The following is a 17,451-nucleotide window of genomic DNA, read 5'->3' on the forward strand; positions in this document are numbered from 1 at the left end:
TGTCTCTCCCAGGGAATGGGGAGAAACAAAAGGATGATGACATGACACCTAATAAGTCTGGGCCTGGAAGTAAGTTTGATCTATGGGACATTAGGCTGGAGCAGAAAAAAAAGAAAGGGTCCGGTATGTACACCTGCTGTGTGCCAGGTATGGTGTTACGCCACTCATGTGCCTTATGTTCCCTACAACCCCTCACCCCAATTTATCACTTCAAAAACGATAAAAGCTGAGACTTGGAGAAACTAGTAACTAACCAAAAGTTACCCAAAAAGTAGGTGGCAAGCTAAGATCAAGTCCCACTTTGGTGGGAGCTAAAAGTAGCCCTTGATAGAGTCATGGGGTTGACCAATTCTTACCTTTGGAACCTGTTTCCATCTCCATTCAGTTCCTTCCTCTCCTGTCAGTTGGACTTTAAAATCTAAGATCAGGAAATTTCCCTTCATCTATCAAATCATACCCTATTGAGTGAGTACCTGCTTAGCCTAATGTCCCCCAAATGGACAGGACTCCTCTATGACTCCCCAGAAATATTACAAAGGTCTGTAGGAAATAGCTCGGGGCAGACCAGAGGAAATAGCATGGAGGATTCACAGAGTAACTTATTCCTTCAAAAGAGACCCCTAGCCTGCATCCCATTAAACAAACAAACAAAATCCTGAACAAGGTCTCCAAAGAAACCACCCCATCCCACTACACTTTTCTGAAACACAGTTCTGACTTGCAATGCTGTGAGTCGCTGACTCAAATCAAAGTGCTGCCGCCTAGGTAGGGAGGAAATGGACAGGGTGAATCACTCGCTTGGAGTCTGTCACTTCTGGACAGAAGCATCTCAGCTGTTCAGACATCAAAGGCTGAGTCACAGAGGCCCCAATCTATCAGGGCTGTCTTATACTTGCCTTCACATAGCTTGATCTTCTCCTCCACAAAGAACAGTCCTTTTGCAAGAAGCTGGTTCTGCCAAAAGAGAACAAAGAACATAAGAATTTGGGCAACTCTAGAGCGTGAGTGATGAACCCTCTTCCACTTCCAGTGGGCAAGGGCACAGAGTTCTAGGCACTTGTGTTCTAGCCACGCCTCCGAGTTTAAGAAGCCTTTTCTCCTCTTGGAAGGCCAAGGCTTCAGGAGAAGACAGTAAGACTTCCCATAGCAAAAGAGCGGGTGAGATAACAGGCAACCCCAACCGCCACCTTCATCCCTCAGACCAGGAAAGAGGCATGACACAAGCTTGGATGAATTCGCTATTGCTGACACCCAGTGTCCTAGAGGCCCTTAGTGATCTAAACTCACAAAAGGGAGCACTGAGGCAATGGGAAACTATGCAGAAATAACATATTTTTCAAAACATAAATTTAGGGCTTCTCACACTAGCATGAAAGAGACCGCGTGCAAAATCTTAAGCAGCAGTGAATATGCATCTGTCGATGAATGTGCACGTGGGAAATTGTGGAAAGAGAAAAGTAAAGTCTTCTTCCAACTGCAACTAACAATTGTTGAGTGTCCTGTCTACATCGTAAGCTTTATCTCCTTCATCTCATTTAATTCACTCCTATCAAGTTGGTGCTACTGTCCTCACTTTACTGATGGTCAGTGAAGAGACTTGCTCAAGGGAGACAGACCTGGTCTTCTTGAGTCTGTAAGCCATGTTCTTTCCACTCCACTTCACTGCCTTCCAGCAAGTCTTCCCACCCAGACCCCTTTCTTCCCTTGAAAGGCTACAGCTGGCCCCCTAAGACATGGAGCAGCCTCTCTGCAAGTCACAGAAGCTCAGAGATCAATGACGGGCTGGGGTCTTTACACTCATGTTACATTGTTAGATTAACAAGGCCTATGTTATGGGAGAGGCAGCTGCAAAGGTGATAATGTGTCTTACCAAAGGACCTAATGCATTCTTTAGCCTTCTCCTTTATAAAACCCTAGACCCTATTGCAATGATAAAAGAAGCATATGGAGCAGAGTGGAAAGAACTTGGGTATCAGTTCAAGTTCCAGTCAGCTACATTCTAGCTGTGCAATTTTGTATTTAATTTCCCTGAGTCCCAAGCTCTTCCTCTGTAAAATGGCATACTAGCAATACCATAACATTCTTCATTATAATCATTATAAACACACTAATCATTATAAACATGATTAATCACTATAAACACATACACACAGTATTTTATGTCCTTAGTAATCAGCATTGGTGGTAGCAATAGTAATAACTGCTATCTCAGCCCAACTTCACAAAAGGAGTGGGAGGCCGAGAGTCAGTAGTGAATGGGCCTTTATAAAATGTACTAATAGAACATTTTATCAAAGGTACTATCCCATTTCTGTGATGGATACACACTAAGCAAATTCACAGTCCTATTAGGATTTACAAAATACAACCTAATTAGAGAAAGTAACTGGTCACCATGTAGTTCTTTTTTTTTGAGACAGAGTCTTGATCTGTCACCCAGGCTGAAATGCAGTGGTGGGATCTTGGCTCACTACAACCTCTGCCTCCCAGGTTCACGCAGTTCTCCCACCTCAGCCTCCCATGTAGATGAGATTACAGGCACAACCCACCATGCCCAGCTAATTTTTGTACTTTTTTAGTAAAGACGGGGTTTCACCATTTTGGCCGGGCTGGTCTCGAACTTCTGACCTCAAGTGATCTGCCCACTTCTGCCTCCCAAAGTGTTGGGATTACAGGCGTGAGCCACCACACCCAGCCACCATGTAGTTTCAAGATGGCAGCTAGAACACCAAATCAAAATTACAGTGACACCATATAGGAATATACCAACTTTGTTAAAGAAAAAAAAAAAAGCAATTCCTTCACAAAGAACTGTGAAACACACAGGCAATAAAGACAAAGCCCTAACCTGTTCTTTAGCTTCCAGCCAAGTTCATGAATCCCAGCTGGGTCATGGCAAGACTTTCTGGGTCAGAAAGCAAGAAAATACCCCAGCACCAAATTGACATCTTGTGACAGCTGAGCTGGACATGAGTGGTCTGTGGAGGTATGTTCAGATGGCAACCACTCCACTGAATACTTCTGAGCACAAATCTCAATTGTGCCCTGCAGTCTCCGCCTGGCTGGTCCCTTACACCTAGCCCAGGCGAGGTTCTCAGAACGTCCCCTTAGCATTCTGTGCACGGGCTCCTGAATGCCATTCTTCTCAGCACCTCTAGTGTCAACACTGATGTCCCAGGCTTCTATTAAAACAACTTTCTTAACCCTCCCTAATTTCACATTTCTGAAATCCACCTAGAGAGGTACTAGAGATTGCCTCTGTGATGCAATTTTCATCATGTTGTTCTATCACTATAATTATCTACATGGGGGGAGGATGGGGGAACTGAGGCATGGACAGAAATAAAAACCTAGTCCAGGTGATAGCGTGAGTTAACAGAAATTAATTCAAACCATTCATCTGTTAGAATTTTAGGTCCTTAGGAGTGAGGGCATGTCTTATTTTAGTTAATATCCTTGGCTCCTGGTATAGTACCTAGAACATAGTAGGTACCTAATAAATATTTACTGAATATATATACTGACTATTTTAGTGATAAAAATCATTTTTTATTTTTAAGAAGCCAAGATAAAAGACAGAATATTTTTAAGAAGAATAAGTGCTATAGGGTCCCTAAGTTTGTTGCCATTTTCTTCATTTGAATTAGAAAATCATTTGAAAATTACATTGTCCATATCTTATGGAATAAACCTCAAAACGTGGCCTGGATTTTCCTTTCTTCTCCTTTCAAGGTCTTCTCCCTTCAAGGAGCCATTAGGAAAAAAAATCTTTTTTATATATTATCAAGGAAAAGTAATTATTCCTATATTATGGAGAAAGGATAAAGAAAATACTCCTTTAAAACTTCTCACAATACACAGCATGGAAATTCTACAGCTTAGACCAAAATAAGAGAAACACAAACCTGAGGTTAGAAGGGGTCTTAAGAATCATATAGACATTCTCTCCTCTCCCCAGTCCTATGGTCAAAACCAATTGGTCACACACATTTTAATGATATTTAGTGGATCCATTTCCATTTTCCAGGAGGCTAACGTACCTTTCAAAGGTATCTTGAAAATCCTTATATAACTTCCTGCTCCCAGGAGTCTGTAGATTTTGCTCTTACCTTATAGTTGTATAAACTGAGGCTAGAAGTAGGGTCTCCCTCTCCACAATTCCAATAAAAGACATGAGAGTGGGGCTCAGTCTCTCTACTGCTCATGTTTTATTCAGCACACACTATCAGAGTAAGGATCTTTTGAGTTAGCCAAGCCCCAGGCCCCTCTTCACTGGGGAACCACTGCCATCCACCCAGTGGAGGTGTGCCCATTCATTTATGCTCCAACATCCGAGCCACAGCTGCATCTTCCAGCTTTGCTAATGGGTCTCAAACTGAACCCCAAATCTCTCTAGAGAATTTGAGCCCCAAAGGGTCTTGCATTCTTAAGGGCCTTGTACTCTGAAGGCCTCCACTTGCGGTTGGGTGCTCTGCAGTTGCCATCTTTGATTCTTAGTATTTTTATCTTTGAATTTGTGTTTTATAAGTGAACATGCACTGGCATCTAAAGCCTCAGCTCACTCATGGTCCTGCCTCCTCACCACCTCCCCAGGAGGGATTTTTAGGCACCTACACCTCACCCCTGGTGCCTGGGCTCCATCACCAGTGTCACCCTACTCCCAAGGTGCTGACAGAGTCATGTTGGTGGAGGCCTCTGCACCTGTACAGGGAGAGTCAGGACTGGGCATGCGCCCTGCAATGTCTTGGGGAGAGGCATAGTGCCAGCCATCCTGCACTCCCTGGACTGGCAGTGCTGCAGTGCAATTGCTGCTGACTCAACGGGGACCTCTCACCCACCCTCCATCTAGGTACCAAGAGTGCCCAGTGCAGATGTGCAATCTCCTGGGGACCTCTGCCCACTATGAGCTGCAGTGGCAGGCCCGTGGGAAGGGGAGATTGGCATCCCTACACCAGTCTGGTTAGTAGAGTTATTTTAGAAGAAGCCAGGGACACCACTGTTGACATTAGAGGTGGTGAGAAGAATGGCATTCAGGAGTCCTTGCACAGAATGCTGAGTACCCACATGTTCCTTCTGGACTGGCCTCTGCAAATTATGAAGCTCACCCTGTCACTTCACCTAAAGATATGCCAACTTAACATCTGTGGGGCTTAAGCCTGCTCAAATGGGTTGAAGGCGGGGTGAAACCCAGCCTTGGCTCAGGCAGCCATCTTGCATTGTGTGTTCTTCCTAAGTGTCCAGTCTTCCTGGACCCTACCTCACAGTAGTCCCATCCCCTGACGAATGCCTGACTCCAGAAGTTTCTGAATGTTTGCTGGCTGCTGAGCTGTAGTGATGGAGCTGTATGGTAACAGAGCTGGAGAAGGCCCAAGTTTCTCTTGTCCCACTCCTTGCCTGATGGCACCAACCCCACCACCTCCCCAGGCAGAAGACTAAGCCAAAAACAGTTACTAAATAGTAACCACCCAGGAAGTAACTTGGGACTTGGAACTGGGCCCACTGTTACTTAATGCATCCTCTCCCCATCCGATACATGAACTTGGACACGGTCAAGTCGCACTCTAATGAAGTGGCAGAGGACATGGAAGTGAAAAAGAAAAACAGCTGACATATCTATTTTTCCTAAGACATAGAAAAATGGGCTGCAAACAGAAAAATGAGACTTAGCTAGGAAAAATGTAAACAAGATGTTTGGGGAAAGGCATCTAAAACCACCACTCTTCAATGGACAGGAAAGACCCGGCTCCTCCCGGGTCATCGCAGAGAGCGAGTTGGAGGAGTGGGCAGAACAGAGCAGAGGGTGGCCATGGGTGGTGTGGGGCTACCAACGATGCATGCCTCCTGCCAAGCAGGCACCTTCCCAACCCAGTGGGAGGCACCCAGATGAGAGGGGTCACCAGGGAGAACCCCATCTTCCCAGCAGGAAGAACTTTCCACGGAGACCAGGAAGCAGGAAATCTGTAAATGCTAAGCTGCTAGATACCGTCCCTTTTAATGTTTTAGGGGTGATGATAATGGCAGTAAGAATGCCAGTGGAGTCAGTTATTGGTTTTTACTCAGTATCAGACACTGTCTTACAGTCTTTTGCTGCCTTCTCACATTTTACTTTCACCACAACCTGTCCACTTTTTACAAATAAAGAATTTGAGGCTCGAAGAAGCAACTAGCAAATGTGAGATCAGACTTTGCACCAAGGTTGGTCTGCATCCAAAGCCCAAATCTTTCCCCTATTATATTCTTCTGGTTTACTTACCAATAGTAATAAAAATACTGATACAAATACTTATCACTTGTTGACTGCTCACGATGTAACCAGACACTTTTTATACGTCACCTCACTTAGCAACCACATCAACCATATGAAGTAGGTCCCCTGATTCCACCTGGATTACTATTAAGAGAACTGATGATCAAAGAGGTTAAGTAACAAGGCTGAGGGCACACAGCTAGTCAGTGTTCTAACAAGGATTAGAACCCAGATCTACTGGTAGAAGAGCTGGTGCTTTTAGACATCATGCTTTCCTGCCTTAGAGAGGTTTCTTATGTCCTTGCCCAGAGAAGAAAGCAGATGGGATCCATTACAGATTCAGATACTGGGGCAGTTGGCTTGGCAATCTCAGGCCATGTAACTGGGTTCTGCCACAGGGCCTCCACCCAACTGGGCCTTCCTCTCGACTATCCACATTCAACATCTAGCAAGGAGAGTGCCTGGCACTCGAGTGGATTCCATTCCCAAATGAGATATTCTTTCCTACCCCAGAGGGAAAGCAGCTGTGTTGCTCTGCCTTCCCAGAACCTGTGTTAACCAGTTTCACTCTAGACATTTGCTTCCGGAGATATCAATGTCTTAGAAGGTTCCCGTTGTTGGCATAAACCCAGGGCTGGAAATCATAGGCCACTTCCAGTTTTTTTTTTCTCTATGACTTTGAAAGGTCAGCCATCACCTCTAATGATGTGTACATCTCCTGTGAACCTGGAAGCTTTCCTAGATAAACAACAAAGCCTTACAAACACAACTTACTCCCAGGCCCAGAGAATTCCTAATAAGCCAATGTTGGTGTGTGTAAGTGTGATGAGACTCACGAGAAGTCCCCAAATGGAGACTGAAGAAGTGGAAACTCGGTGCTAATACTAATTCTTCATTTAGCACCGTTTCAGCCATAATTCAAGGGTGAATTGGGGCTTTCAAAAGGTTATGTTTATAAGGAAGAAGGAAGACAGTCCATGTCTGATTTGCTGAACACTCAAAACAAAAACAACAACAAATAAAGTAAACCTGGAACTCCTCCTGCCTGGGTTTTTGGGATTTTTTTCCTGGGGATTCCTTGAGGGCATTTAAATATAATCCAAGAGATTTTTCTTCTGTGGCCAGATGACCTGGGCTGGGTCTTCGTGCCACCATTTACTAGCTGTATGTATTTGTATCTTAGACAAATAATCCCCATCTCTGAGCCTCAGTGGCAGCATCTGTAAAAGGGGGATACGTAATAACACAACCATCCTCATCAGTCCTCAGGAGGAATAAATGAGTTAGCCCAGGAGAAATGCTGAAAGCATTGCTAGACTTGAGCATGCCTCACAATCACGCAGGACTCATCAAAACGCAGATTGTGGCTGGGTGCGGTGGCTCACATCTGTAATCCCAGCACTTCAGGAGGCCGAGGCAGGTGGATCACCTGAAGTCAGGAGTTCAAGACCAGCCTGACCAATATGATGAAATCCCGTCTCTACTAAAATTACAAAAATTAGCTGGGCATGGTGGGGTGTCCCTATAATCCCAACTACTCAGGAGGCTAAGGCAGAAGAATTGCTTGAACCTGGGAGGCGGAGATTGCACTGAGCCAAGATCGTGCCATTGCACTCCAGCCTGGGTGACAAGAGTGAGACTTTGTCTAAAAAACAAAAACAAAAACAAAAAAAAAACAGATTGCTTGGGCCCCAACCCCAGAGTTTCTGATTCAGTTAGAATTTGCTTCTCTAACAGATTCCCAGCTGATACTGAAGCCCCTGGTTTGGGGACCATACTTTGAGAACCTTCAGCTTGGAACAATGCCCAGCATGTACGTGCTTGAAAATGTTAGCTGTCATTACCATTATCATTAATTCTGTTCTCCTTATAGCTCTTAAAGAGACTCAGAGAAAGTCACCTTATTGCTTTCCATATTGAACAAAAATTTCCCGACGCTTCCAACTCAGTTTCTACTTCTCATGCCCACTGAATCACCAAGTGTTTCCACTATTTTAATACCACATTGTTTCCAGCATCTGCTCCTACCTTTTATGCCTCCCCCATCAATGCCCTAAGCCTGGCTCCTGCTATTCCTTTCTCATCTACAATGAATCACCAAATTCCATACATAGTGAGTTCCTGCAAAGACATACTCATGTAGAATACCACACTTCCATGATTTAGGAGGAGTTCTGTCCCCCCAGAGCTTGAAAGGATTATGAAATCCCTAATTACACCTCATCTTCAGAGCTCATTTTTGGGTGATATATTTTCAGCCTTTGGTACCCATGTGCTCCTTTCTTCCACAACTGATGTGCAATAACCTGAGTCCAATGAGGATAAAGATTTGCCACTTCTGCAAGACTATCAATTTTCATCTTTATCTCAATTATATTACGACCTGTGGTCATCAATTTCAAGATCCATTTTTCCCGCATAAACTCATAAAGTACGATAAAAGTACAATCAAAATACTCAACTAATTGCATAAAATTCAAATAATTGCTAAGGAGATTAAAAACGGCAAAGCTGCTGAAAAGTGACCTCTGGCAGGCAGCGAGCTCCACAGTGAGTAGCCCAAGACACCCAGGGATGCTTCTCAAAGCCCCCAGTCTGGCTCCACCTCATTCTCGCCCCTCACGGTGGCCAATGGGAGCTTCTAGGCCACCCCAAAGCTTACAGATTCCACAATGCTGTTCTTCTCTAAGTACTGGCCAAATAAAAAAAAATGCAACCTCTAATGACCTCTCACCTAAAAACATAACTTCTCCTCTGTCTTCTCACCAGATCCCCGTTCCACTTGTTCAAAGCCCCCCTGTGTGGATAGGCCTCAATTTTACCTTGAAAGAAGGGTGTATGTGGAATTCCTTTTACTACTCTCTGTTCACCCAATTAGCTCTTTTCCCATTTTGGGAGTCCTGCTTGTTAGAGAAGCCTGTCCAACTGATCAAAGAACAGCTGAAACTTCTGTCTCCTCCTCAATTTGGATTTAGAAATCACAAAAGTTACCTTCACCACTCTTGATCTTCTCTCCATCCAGCTTGCCAAGAATCCTCAGAAGTCCTATCTTTGTTCCCACAAAGTATAATTGCTTTTTCTGGGCCTGATTTAAAGTCTTTGCCATCCATTCAGGTCTTCAGTTAATGCTACACTCCTTCAGCTCTCTGCCATATGCTGTAAACTCTAGGAAAAACTGACCTCCTGGGACTCTTGCAGATATTAGCAGCAAATGGAAAAATAAATATATATGCATACATGCGCACACACAAATGCATCTCAAACATTACCACGTATCCATGACCTACTGACAACCGTGGTGGCTAAGTTTCCTCTCTTCCTAGTATTAACCCATTCAAAGCCACCGACTCTAGCCTGAGTTTCTGTTATCAAGTAAAACACCAGTTCCAACAAAAGGAATTGAACTTTCTGGGCTTGGGGGAGAAGCTTATAATACACACAACAAAGCCAGTAAATACAGAATGGCAGAAAGTGCGATCTGCAAACACGCCCATGCTCTGAACCACCAAGATACCTAATTAGGTAAACAGGAAAATCCAGAACGTTTCATATCATCAGTTTCAAAAATTACAAGAAACCAATTATCCCTCAGAGCTGTCATTAGTATATAGCATTTCTCTCGGAAACCCCAATTTTCCTTCCGGGCACAATTCAAAACAGAGGGAAAGGAAAAAAATCAATACTGGAAATGTCAGAGACTTTTCCGGCCAGTGCCTTATGGACATCTCTCAGGGCTTCCGCAGATCACACAGCTTGTCTTCTCTGTGTGCAGACATGAGATAAGCACAGTTTCCCTACATGATTTCTCTTGGCCTCACCCGGGGTCATTTTCATTATTTCCCACTCAGGAAAGTGGGAAATGTGTTAAGACTCACAGAATGTAAAATAAGAACGTTCGCTTTCAAAAGCAGAGCCACAGAAAGGGCTGTACGAGTGGCAAGCTCGGAGGTGGGGGTCAGGGTGAGGAGACAGACTTGACTGCTGAATGCAGATGCCTGGGCATGGCCATCCGAGCCTCTGCAGTGCAGAGCCCAGCACCCAGGAAGCTCATCTTTCACCTTTCCCAACAGCCAGAGCCATGGTTTTGGTGAATTTCCTGTCCACTCCTGGGTTCCATTCCTCATCTGTCCTCAGGCCTTCCTTCTGCCCCTTTACTGGAGGAACACACTTTCTAGCATTCCTCCTGATTTTCCCTCCTGAAACGACATCTGACAGTCGAATGTGAAGGCTAAGCTCGCCTCTACAAGCCTTCCCTCTGGGACGTGCCTCCTTATATGGAGATTTCTTCTGTAAAATGAATGGTTTGAAACCAGCCCATTTTTAAGCAATACCTGGTAATGGGCTTTCCAAATCTGAGTCTCTCTTGAACCACCTGCATGACTAGGGCCAGAGCCAGGGCCACCTACGTGATTATTCTTTGCATACTATTTTTCTTATATCAATCTACTTTTTAAACACATAAATATGTTTAAAACTGAAACCATAGCAACATCATTTACACTAAGTGAAATGGAACTCAACGATCAACTCAATGCCAACAAAATAATGTTAAGAAATCCTAACTAGTCAGTGTCCCTAGCTGAAGACACTAAGTTCGAGGACTTCTCCTCCTTATTCAAACAAGAGAGATTACGAAGTCCTGAAGGAGGGGAGAGGACACCATGGTGCAACTCAAGATCCTCTCTAGCACAATCCCAAGGGTGAAAGGAAAATAAAAGAGGAGAGCAGTTTCTAACCACAAGGCCTAATGTTATTTAATGTCATTGCACGCATCACCTAAAATCATTTCAGTGATCTGTGGCAGAAAATCCCTCCCTCTCTCCCAAGAAGGTTTACTGAGTATCTACTATATTCCAGGAACTTTGCAGGGAGTGGAGAACCAAAAGAGAGAGAGAGAGAGAGAGAGAGAGAGAAAAGGAAGGAAGGAAGGAAGGAAGGAAGGAAGGAAGGAAGGAAGGAAGGAAGGAAGGCAGGCAGGCAGGCAGGCAGGCAGGCAGGCAGGCAGGCAGGCAGGCAAGGAAAGCAAGGAAAGCAAGGAAAGCAAGGAAAGCAAGGAAAGCAAGCAAGCAAGCAAGCAAGAAAGAAAAAAGCTGTGTGCCCACATGACACTTAAAATCTATTAAAAAACAACAACAACAACAACTGTATCTAGGAGAGCCTTGTTTCCAGATCAGCACCTTAAATAAACTTCGATTTAAAACTGTGAAAACCAGTCCTCGCCCCAACCCCTGGCAAGAGACTCTATTCCCATAGCAGCTTCTCTGATTAGGTTCCCGATAGGAAATGACAAGTGGTTATTAGTTTTTAAGCATCTGGCATGCTTTGTAAGCAGTATTAACCGCCCCCAAAAACCTCAGGGCTTCCCAGATAAACAAGTCCCCACCCAAACACCCTTTCCTATCCGCCCTAGGGGTAACCCCCAGCGCCAAAAGACAAACGACATTTAAAACCTGATTGAAACCACACCAAACCATGGAGCTTTTAAATGTCAAGGAGGATGGCAATTCAACTCAGCAGGTTTCTCCAGGACTGACTGAAAAACCACTTCTCTGTAGTTAGATTTTTAAAAAATCAATCAGTAGAGACAGCAAGAGAAGAGAATGAGGCCAAGACTGACCTTTGAGTCAAGGGCAACTGAAATGATTCACATTTGTGACTAATTATCTCTCTCTTAATCTTTATGTTTGTCCCTCCCTGAACAGGAGCTGTCTTCCAAGCAGCTGAGACATATGACCGGATTGAATTCCAGGCTTCTGTTGGGTCTTGGTTTGTCCAGATTTAGAGGAGTTGTCCGTGTGTGTGTGTGTGTGTGTGTGTGTGTGTGTGTGTGTGTGTGTTTAAACTGCCATGTCATTCTTTTAAAGTGCATGTAAAAGTTTAAGCTTCCTGAATCTCATAAAGAAAAATTATAAAAGGATGCCCGTACTGTTTCAAAACTTAAAATCTCTTTAAACTGTCTTAAAAGCATGCTCTATTTGGATACAGAATAATACTGCTAACCTGAAACCAAGATGTTATGCATTGTATGCTACTTTTCCATTAAAAGAGATGGATTACACCTTAGAATAACACATAGGCACTTATATAAATTTAGTAAGCACTTATTACTGTCTTACTCTCTCTGCTAGTCACTGAGCACTTTTTATAAATAACTTATTTAGTCTTCACGACAACTCTATAAGGTTTGGTCCTATTACTGTTGTTTCACAGAAAAGGAAATACAGAGAGGTAAAGCAACTTGCTCAAGGTCACACAGCTAGTAAGTGGCTATGCTGGGCACTGAACCCAAGCACTCTGCCTCTAAAGGCTGTGATCTTGACCACTACCCTATACTGCCCCCCTACACACTATGTACAGAGGGCTTTACATGTGTTATTTCACATAAAGCATATAATCTTTTAAGATAAGTTGTATGTTTAGTTGCATTTTACAGATGAGGAAACCGAGGCACAGGGAGGTGAAACAGCTTGCCCACTCAGCAAATGAATGAGAAGTGGGGATTCTGACTTCACTAAAGTGCTGTCCGGTCAGTTACTCCTTGTCACCCAACACTCCCCATTCCCTCTCTACCATATGACTTTGGATAGAGTCATGAAAACAGCTTGTGTCTGTGAATGAGAAACTATCCTCTGATTGGTCCTGGAACCTTAAACTCACTAGCTTTACACTAGCTTTATAGACAGGGGAGAAGTCTGACTGATCCAGACAGTGGATCCAGATGTGGTATGATTCAGGGTCCCCTGGGGGATCCCCACGGTCAAAACTATTTTCTCGGTAATACTAAGCTATCTGTTTTTTTCCCTTGCATTATCCACGTGTTTACAGTGGAGTTTTCCCAAAACTACATGACATGCAATATCATTACAAGTTGAAAGTGAAGCAGGTATAAGAATCCAACTGTCTTCTATGAAGCCAGACAATGCAGACATCTCCTGACTATTTTATTCTGAGAGTTATTTTTCATAAAAATGTAATTAGCACTAATATGTAATAGGCTTATTACTTAAATTAAGACATATTTTAAAGCTCTTCAGGTTTAATTTCTATAATGGTAAAGACAGACATAAGACAAATAATGGAACCATCCTTACTATTCTTTATTTTGATCCAGACAAGGATCAAAATATTTTATGAGTGTAAAGGGGTCCTGAGACCAAAATGCCTGAGAACTGCTGCATGGGACTGGGATCTCCATTGACTGCCGGGACACTCAGGCCTGGTGCTCCTCTGCAACGCACAGCACACAGCAGGGACTAGGGATATGTAATTTTGGCTGTTGAAAGAATGTCCAATTGTACAGTACTGGCCACCCCCTTTAGGTCCATGCCCCCACATGCATGATAATGACGGATGCTCATATCCACACAGCTTACCTGAAAATAGTCTGTAATGAATGATCCAAGTTCACTCTTCAACAGCTGCCTGGGGAGAAGGGAGAAGAGAAACACCGTCAAGCGACCCTTGATGGTACAGCTCATGGTGACAATGTGCTCACCAGTGGCATGGGGTGGGACCAGGCCTGAGAAGTTGGGGACACTTTCTTAGGTCCTGGTCCCCCTGCCCCCATTGTTATCATGGAATTGCAGCAACGGAAATCCTAGAAGATGTGTTCCTCAGTTCACTCTGAGAAAGTAGCACTGTGAAGAGGGCAGCCAGCCACAGGAAATCCTAATTCTAGCAGAGCTGCTAAGGGCAGGCCAGGGCACCAGGCTTTATATGAAGCAAAAAGAAGAAGAGAAAGACCATCATTTTGCACTCCTCCACATTTGCAGAGCACTTTATAGTTTAAAACACATTTTTCATACATTCTTCAACCAAGGATTATAAAGTGTATGTTGGGGGGGGTAGGAGTAATTATTATTCTTCCTGTACAGATTTTAAAAATTATGCCTCAGAGAGTTCCCCAAAACAAGTCAGTGGCAGAGCCAAGATTTGAACCCAGACTTTTTGCAAAATCAACATCTTTTCCCATAACTCCACCCTGTCTCTCCTCTAAATCCAGAACCCCTCCCCCAACCCTGACTTAACATTCAACTTGGTACCATGGTTTGGGTGGTCTTACAACCCATGCCCAATGGACTGAAGCAGTCTTTAAGGTGGACCACAGCAGGGAGAACAGGGAGATTTTATTTATCCAGCAATGAATATGTGTTGAGTGGCTCTTTATGTGTTACACGTCGTTCTAGCACCAGGAGTTCAAAGGTGAATAAGACAGACAAGGTCTCTGCTCTCTTCTTGGGGGCTGATGGATAGATAGCATGTTAATAAATACACTCACAAGATGATTTCAATGAATCTTAAGTGCTAATAAAATACAAATGGAAAATAGGGATATTGACGCCAGCTCTCCTCTGTGACAAATAATGGAACCACCCATACTATTCTTTATTTTGATCCAGACAAGGTAAGGGAACAAAAAAACAAGAATAACTTGCTCCCCAGATCCAGTGAGTTCCCTAGGGAGTAAACCCTTCATGATTTCAAATGGTTTTCTTTACTCATCCCATTGGCTATGGCTAATAAGGAGCAAATGCTCAAGTTTCTGACAACCCTTGCTGAGGATTCACTCCCCCAAAACATGTTCACTCATGTCACTGAAGGATAAACAGGAGGTTACAGCAAGATGTTGTTTTGTGCAGAGAAAACAGGCACAATAAAATTAAGACAAAAAAAGAGAGAACCACACGATTTGAATTTCTGTGCCAGAAAAAGCCCTGGAAAACCACAAACACACGTTGAACAAAGAAAATACCTTCCTTTTCCCATGACAGAAAATATGTCTCTCGTGGATGCTGCATTTTGAGGGCCAATTTAATGGCAGTCTCATGGAGGGCCACCCGGTCAACACAACCCAGGGGTTCTCCCAGATGTGGGCAGGTCTGATCCAAGAGAAGGAAGCCTTTGTCAAAAGCCACTGGACTAAGAGCAGGTTGGGCATCACTAGTCTTTGAGGCAGAGGCTAGATGTGTCTCTCAGACAGGAAGCAGCAACCTATGGGGCAGCCTAAAGTGGATGGAGGCTTTGAAACAGGAAGAGGTAAGAAGATTGCTTCTGACCACAGGAGGGAGAAACACCTTCTAACAAAGTCCTCGTGGTCCTTGGGAAGTCTCAACGCCATAGGTGAAGAAGCCAAGCTTTGCGCACAAGTGGAAAAACAAGTCCTAACAATAGGCTACTTAGGGCAGAGCTTCCCAAGGAGGTATCTTGGGTACTCATGATGCTGAGGGACTAACATGGTTCTGAGATCATATAATATGCTGTGGAATTGGTGTCCCAAGGAACCCACAGTGGGAAAACACCGTGCTCATGAAGATGCCATGGGTAAGATTGAAAAAGAAAGAGGTCGGGGTTAAGGGGGCCTTCAAGATAAAAAACTATGGACATCCTCCTGGAGAGCAGCATGGAGGAGGGATCTATGCTGGTGTCGGAATTATGAGTTTGGGCTGGATATGATTGAACAAGTAAAGGTTGCCCCAGGCATCTCACAGTGGGATGCAGACAAGCATCCTGATGCTACCCAGTTGAGGAATCCAAGACATCTCCTCTCCTCCTATCAGGGAAGGCAGGAAGGGGTTTCACTCTACCGGGAGGGCGGAAGCCCAGGAGCCTTACATTGCAGCAAGCCACAGCCAAGGCCAGAATTCTGCAGAGGGTCCCAGGAAGAGAAGTCTAGGTAGAAATCAGCCTAACAGAGCAGAAGCTAAAGAGCAGACAATGCAACTTCCAAGACAAAGACTTAGCAGAAAGGACTCTGAAGCTAGAAGCAGCTATAACAGAGGTGATGAGATGATAATGGGGAAGAATAAAGAAGTAGAACATGAAGAGGGGCCTTCCACCATGCTGATAGTGATAACTATTTCTTTACTGAGGAGGAACCAGACGTGATGTGGTCATCTGCTTTATATACTTTAAATATAATGGTCCATAGCCAGGTACAGTAGGAGAACCACACACTTGTTCTTTTATCAAATCTAGAATGCAAAGCCTTCTCCACTAGGTACTGTTCATAGACTTATCTGAACAGAAAAGACCTTATTGATCACTTAAGGCAAGATTCTATTGCTCTACGTGGGCAAGTCAGTAAGCTACACTGCCCTTATTCCTTATAAAATCCTGCCTTCTGTCTGGGCATGATAACATGGTTAGACAGCGTCACATGTCACATATGTGCAGAGTTTTTCGTTGCAGCAAAATATAGAAATCAACATAAATATGCACCAATAAAGTGCTAATAAAAAGATTATGTTCATCCAGGCAATGGAATTCTATGCAACTATTTAAAAAAGGGAGTGAAAAAGTGCTCTAAATAATGACATGAAAGATTTAAGTCATAGTAAGCAAAGAAACAATGCAAGATACAGAACAGTGTGTACATACAACAGGCTATCTTATAAAATAGGAAGAAAAAAACAAGAATACATATTTTAGTTTATATAACATTAACACATTTGTTGGTTAATTCCACTCTTCCACTCTTATAACTTGCTGTTCAAGTCTGTATTACTATATGAATGGGTTTCCCCATAGGCCCTTAGAATTGAAATATATAGCTCCTTGATTTTTAAACACAGAGAACACAAATACATTTTATTTATTTTTTAATTCATTAGCTGTTTTTTATTGAGACAGAGTCTTACTCTGTTGCCCAGGCTGGAGTGCAGTGGTGCCATCTCAGCTCACTGCAACCTCCGCCTCCTGGGCTCAAGCGATTCTTGTGCCTCAGCCTCCTGAGTAGCTGGGATAGCAGGCACCCAACACCGCTCCCAGCTAATTTTCATACTTTTGGTAGAGATAGGGTTTCATCATGTTGGCCAGACTGACCTCGAACTCTTGACCTCAGGTGATCTGCCCACCTTGGCCTCCCAAAGTGCTGGGATTACAGGCATGAGCCACTGTGCCCGATCCACATATGCATTTTTTTAAATCATATGTAAAAAAGTACTGGGTTGTGTGTCCTCTTCTCCATGTCTACACGTAAAGCCTTGGAGAAGCTTGAAGTTGTTGCTGGAAATTACGTAGGGCAACACAACACTTTAGCCGATCCGATTCCCTGAAGTTTGGGGAAGATGCTGTCCTGCAGACACCACATCACCAGACCCCACTCCAGTCCACAGACCTTGTACAAAGTATCCACTATTATCAACTGTGTTTCCGTATGTATTTCTTATATATGCATAAAGAAACTCTGGAAGAATACCCAATAA

The 17,451-nt window shown here is 43.7% G+C and overlaps 1 protein-coding gene across 15 annotated transcripts in view; it reads right to left on the bottom strand.

Moving 5' to 3' along the window:
- LOC105471570 (proline rich 5 like) overlaps positions 1-17,451 on the bottom strand; it is a 175,472-nt gene that overhangs the window by 38,397 nt on the left and 119,624 nt on the right. For all 15 annotated transcript variants that reach the window (XR_011610677.1, XR_011610676.1, XR_011610675.1 and 12 more), the window contains 2 exons: positions 13,621-13,669; positions 897-954 (listed from right to left, as the gene is read on the bottom strand). Coding sequence is in view for 10 of the 15 variants with exons in the window: in XM_011724118.3 (XP_011722420.1) it covers positions 897-954; positions 13,621-13,669 (107 nt within the window). In the remaining 5 variants the exon portion in view is untranslated. The remainder of the gene's footprint in view (positions 1-896; positions 955-13,620; positions 13,670-17,451) is intronic.

This window comes from Macaca nemestrina, chromosome 12 (assembly GCF_043159975.1).
Source record: "Macaca nemestrina isolate mMacNem1 chromosome 12, mMacNem.hap1, whole genome shotgun sequence".
Taxonomy (NCBI): domain Eukaryota; kingdom Metazoa; phylum Chordata; class Mammalia; order Primates; family Cercopithecidae; genus Macaca; species Macaca nemestrina.